This window comes from Limulus polyphemus, unplaced genomic scaffold, assembly GCF_000517525.1.
Source record: "Limulus polyphemus unplaced genomic scaffold, Limulus_polyphemus-2.1.2 Scaffold2522, whole genome shotgun sequence".
NCBI classification, from domain to species: domain Eukaryota; kingdom Metazoa; phylum Arthropoda; class Merostomata; order Xiphosura; family Limulidae; genus Limulus; species Limulus polyphemus.
In genome coordinates, this window is record NW_013668132.1 from 118,501 (window position 1) to 123,858 (window position 5,358).

The following is a 5,358-nucleotide window of genomic DNA, read 5'->3' on the forward strand; positions in this document are numbered from 1 at the left end:
ATTTTCCGTATAATTTCTTTCCGAAGAAACTTTAGCGATATAAGTCCTTTCTTAAATAAAACTGGTTTATTCTTTTTAAATACAACTTTGCAATACACTTAATTTCCACAGTCGCGCTATAACAAACGTTATTATTCACACGTGCTCGTCTCAACTGTCAATTACCCATTGTTGCCGTCACGTCTTGACCGTCTTATATATACAAGACTACCGCATATCTAGTAAAAGCTCGAGACTTCACGAACCTTCGAGAATCTGACGTGTTACTAGAGTCACGTGACCCCCGCTGTCGTAACAATAGGTTGCGAAAAGAATTATCTCATTTCATAGTTTCAAACAGTTATTAATAATCGCTATCACTGAATACAGAAACATATTTTACAAAACCGTCTCCCGATTTTAATAGCTGAAAAATTTATCCAGAATTCGCCGTCTAGATCATATTAAAATCATTTTTCGACATGGGGTTTCGCCCCTGCCTTGTTTGAACTTAGATTATATATAATTACGGTTTTGATGATATCATTAAGAAATACATGACAGCATAGATATATAAAAGCTACTGTTTGTCTGTATTTCAGTAGTTACAAAATTATAAAATCGGCAAGCGGTAAGCTTAAGGGCTTATAACACTAAATCCGGGGATCGATTCTCTCTGGTGGATACAGTTTAGATAGCTCATTGTGAAGCTTTGTGCTTATTATTAATAACTACCAATCAACAACCGACTTGTGTAGTATTAGAAGTCTTGTCTTTTCTACCATACTATTTTCAAGTGAAATGTACTTGTATTGTATAGAAAATAAAATGCAAAAGATGAGAATTTTTTATGTCAAATTTGAATATTTAGTTAGAAATTGACAACAATAATTACTTTTTGTATTTTCATAAATAAATCATGGCGAGCACAGAGGATCTTATCGAGACAGAGGCCTGAATCTCGCGCCAAGCCGAATATGGCCTTTTTCAAGAGTGTACCAATTGTAGAAGTGAATAAAGAAAATTTTGTGCAGTTGTGGCCAACCCTACTGTTATCCATCAAAAATTCATATTTTGTTGCCATCGATCTGGTAAGCTATCTATTTACCAATAAAGTATTTACTGGGTAATTTAGTATTTCATATCAAAAGGCTTAGACTTAGAGTTTAGGCTTGGTCACAACTCTTTGGTATAGTGTTCGCAAGACGCTGCTGCTATCTGTTAGTAATTTTTAGTAATATTGGGACGTATTTATAATGTTGCTTTAGCCTTTAGGCCTAAAGTAGTAATAATGAAAAATTGAAAATTAAGATCACCCAGATAAAAACTATATATATATATATCCAAAACACACACTAATTTTTCCCGTCGATAAAAATATTAAAACACAATAGTTGAGCCAAGTATTACATTAAAAAGTCAGAAAATAAATAAAGAAGTTCAAATATTGTGGTGTTTTATAATTTTTTATTTAAATTGTATTTTGTAATATACAGATGTCGATCAGTTACATGGATTGTTATGTCTGTAATGGAATGAATTTCAGTTATCTCACATCAGCTTGAATTGCCTATTACTGTTAGAATTCACATAAAATGTTTTTAAGGCATTCATTTTGCATACGTGGGAGATTGTAACGTATTCCGTAATTCAAAACTACTATTCTCATTTACAACGAAAACACTTTCTAATAACACTATAGTCAAGGTGAATATTGTGCAAAAAGGCTTTAAATTAATTGTAAGTTTTATTCGAAGCAAAATGACCATTAGAAGTAGCTGTATGTACCATTGTAGGTTGTAAGTGTTTTTATAAATTTCAGAGGTTAAAATAAAATAAACTTTGTTAGAATACACTAACAACAGTTTAATGCATATAAAGAACAGGTAATCTAAATTAATAAGTGTAAATTACAAATAAAATGTGATCATATATTATGACTAAAAGTTTCTTCAATTATGACAATATTGTTTTATCTAGCCTTGCATAATCAAAATAAGAAAGTGAAATTAACTTTCAAATTTTATGCTGCACAAAGAAATGTTAGGATACAAATGTTTATGATGATATACCTAATTACTGTCACTTGTCTATATTATTATAATTTCTTTGACTTCTGTTTAGTAATAATATTTGAAAAACTTTTCATATTGAATTTTATTGATATAACTTGAACTCTAAATGTCTTTTATTATGAAGTTCTATGCCTGTCTTGAGTTGTTTTTTGTAGATGTTGTCTTTGTTAAGTTTTCTAAAATGATTATTGATTATTTTGGTACTTTTCTGTGTATCAGTGGAGTCATGGTAGTGTCATTAATTTAGTAAATGTACAAAAATCAAGTTCAGAAAAAAAGAAAGTAAACTCATGAGTATCTTATGATATAATTGGTTTATTTGGTTGGATAACACTATACATCTTATTGATAAATTGTGCCATGGTTGTTTAAAGAAGTATGGTTCTTTCCTTTCCAAAAATGAATCTGTTTTCTCTCCAGCTAAAGCTCAACAGTTAATATTTTAAAATTTTATAAGAACTAAGGTTCTAGATATTTTATTGAATATAATTATGGAATATGGAAAAACCAGTGCTTGAATGTTTTTTAATATATTTTTTATTTGGTTTAATGATTTATTTTTTAAATATTCATTTATCATCTTCCTTATTTCTTTTCTCTATGCAGGAGCTTAGTGGACTAGGAAACCGGAAAAACTTAAATGCTCGGTAAGATTATTATTTTTTTCTAATTCATATGAATATCAATATGATATTTAATGGTATAGACTTTGCTGTCTGGAATTGTGAGATAATAATGTCTTTATTTACAGTACTGTGCAAAAGTGTTAGGACATGAGAATATTTTTGTCATTCTTTCCATTTTATGGGCCTAATTCTTCCATGCCATTACAGAATATAAATTTCAACACTATGGTAATGCTTCATTGATCCCTGTTGACAATTGAATGAGCCAGGGTGAGAATACTTATCATTCTTTAGAATTCCCATATACTTGTACCAAGGTCATGTCATAAGGGTTCTGCTTGAATGAACATACTGATCAAACTTAGGGTATGAAATAACTGTCATGGTACTCCATACAGAGTCTTAACTATGTAGAAAGAAGCTAGCATATGGTACCAGTATATGCTAGAGGAAATTGGTTTAATAGCACTCCACAAATAAACCTTGATAAAAACAGTGTTAAACACAATATATTAAGTTTTGTTGTCATACCACAGCCCAAGAAGCTTAGAGAATTGTCATTAGAGCAGAGAGTTCACATAAAAGCTTTATGTGATGCTGGTTGGAATCTCCGACAAATTGCTGCAGACTTGAAATTCTCCCCACACACTGTCAAGTACACCCTAGATCATGATACTGAGACAGGTGAATTTGAAAATAGGAAAGGAATAGGCAGAACACCTAAACTCAATGATACTGGTGTTAAGTATCTTCGTTTATGCAGCCTTTGGGACAGAAGTAAGACTGCCACTGATTTCAAGCATGAGATAAACAACCATGTACCAAATGACAAAAAAGTGTCCAGATCTACAGTATCAAGAAGACTCAAAGAGAATGGAATATTTGGTCGTGTAGCAGTTTAAAAACCTTTAATTTGATCTCTAAATATTTTGAAGAGACAGAAATTTGCTAAAAAAGTACAAAAACTGGACTGTCGATGATTGGAAAAGGGTGTTATGGATGGATGAATCCAAGTTTGAAATATTTGGTTTAAAGCATAGGTTGTACATCCAGTGGAAGAAAGGTGAAAGATACTTACCTCAATGTATAGCACTTACCATGAAGCACGGGGGAAGCAGTGTGATGGTTTGGGGGGTGTTTTTCTGCTAAGACAAAAGGAGATATTTGCAAAATAGATAGAATAATGGACCAGCACAAGTAACATCAGATACTGAATCATCATAGTATATCGAGTGGTTTGTGTATTATTGATAAAGGATTCTACTACCATGAAGATGACCTCAAACACTCATCCAACCTGTGCAGAAATTATTTAGCTAAGAAAGAAGCTGCTGGAGTCATTCAAATGATGCAATGGCCTGATCTCAACCCATTTGAGCAAATCTGGGATTTGATAGATCAAAAACTTGACATATCAAAAGTTACTTCCAAAGAAACTTTGTGGGAATGTATTAGAGACATTTGGACTAAAATCCCAAAGACATTTTGATTAAATATGTTGCAATAATGCCTGAAAGACTGTCTGCAGTTACTAAAACAAAAGGTGGACACACAAAATATTAACTGTTTGCTGAACTCAAGCACTTCCACTGAGTTTCTGTTGTACTAACTATGAAGCTTAATAAAAATTTTGATGTTTCAACTATGATTTACCTTCCATTGTTGTTTGAAAGTAGCCTGAAATTTAATTTTTGACTTTGTCCTAACACTTTTGCACAGTACAGTATATACATACATACATAGACCATTTAATTAATCTTCTCAAAGTCATAGAACAAACTGACAGTTGAAAGTAAAACCATCACAAGGCTATAAAAGCACAAACTACTACAAGTAACAAATGTAGGTCAGGTGCCTTTTTGGCTTGTTTCATAAAGTCATGTTGTGGATCATCTTGTAATCCAACTGCATTAGTTTTTTTGTTGTTGTTAGAAACTTTCATAAGCCATATGCCAAATATATGAGACCTACCAGTAATGGAATGTATATTAGTTTTCAGATCGTTTTATATCATGACTTCTTGAAATTATGAACCCAGATCAAGAAGTCGTTGTTTTTCACCAGTTTTAATTGTAAGCTTATTTATATATCAACTGTAATTTAATATTAGTTTACCAACATAACACGTTGAGTTTTGTGGTCTGCCACAAACACCATAAAGAAAATTCTGAAATTTTTTCTAGACAGTTGTAGATGTATCCTTATCAGGCAGGCAGTAGTACTGCCTATGTAGGGAAGGCTCGGATTGTTGATCGAAATGGTATTTTAAATATCTCCTCAACTTGTCATCAGAACTTTCCAATACTATAAGTTGTTTCCTTTTATAACAATATCTATGTAATGTCTGAGTCACAAGTTTTAAGAATGTCTGTAAATATCATAGTAAAAAGCTTGAATTTCTTGTTCTTCTTTCTTCTGCTTCTTGTTTTTATTATTAAATGATAACTCAAAAACTAAAACAATGGTATCAACCAATTTCACTGAGGTGACAGTTTCAAACAGAGTATCTGCTTTTATAAGTATTATTAATAACTAGTAATAATGAAAAAATCATAACTTTAGTGTAAACGATGTTATCATTACCCTTTGAATTTAGCTTTCTCACAGAAATTTGGTGTTCCTATAAAAAGCATAAGTACAGGGTGAAACAGGAATTACCAGCCAATAATAGATAAACA

At 31.5% G+C, this 5,358-nt stretch overlaps 1 protein-coding gene across 1 annotated transcript in view; it reads left to right on the forward strand.

Annotated features, from left to right (window-relative positions):
* The first annotated feature begins 885 nt into the window (after positions 1–885).
* The window catches only part of LOC106467189 (target of EGR1 protein 1-like), a 9,195-nt gene continuing 4,722 nt past the window's right edge, over positions 886–5,358 (forward strand). Inside the window, exons 1-2 of the mRNA XM_013927511.2 lie at positions 886–1,070; positions 2,661–2,701. Of these exons, the coding sequence (XP_013782965.1) occupies positions 957–1,070; positions 2,661–2,701 (155 nt within the window). The 5' untranslated portion in view covers positions 886–956. The remainder of the gene's footprint in view (positions 1,071–2,660; positions 2,702–5,358) is intronic.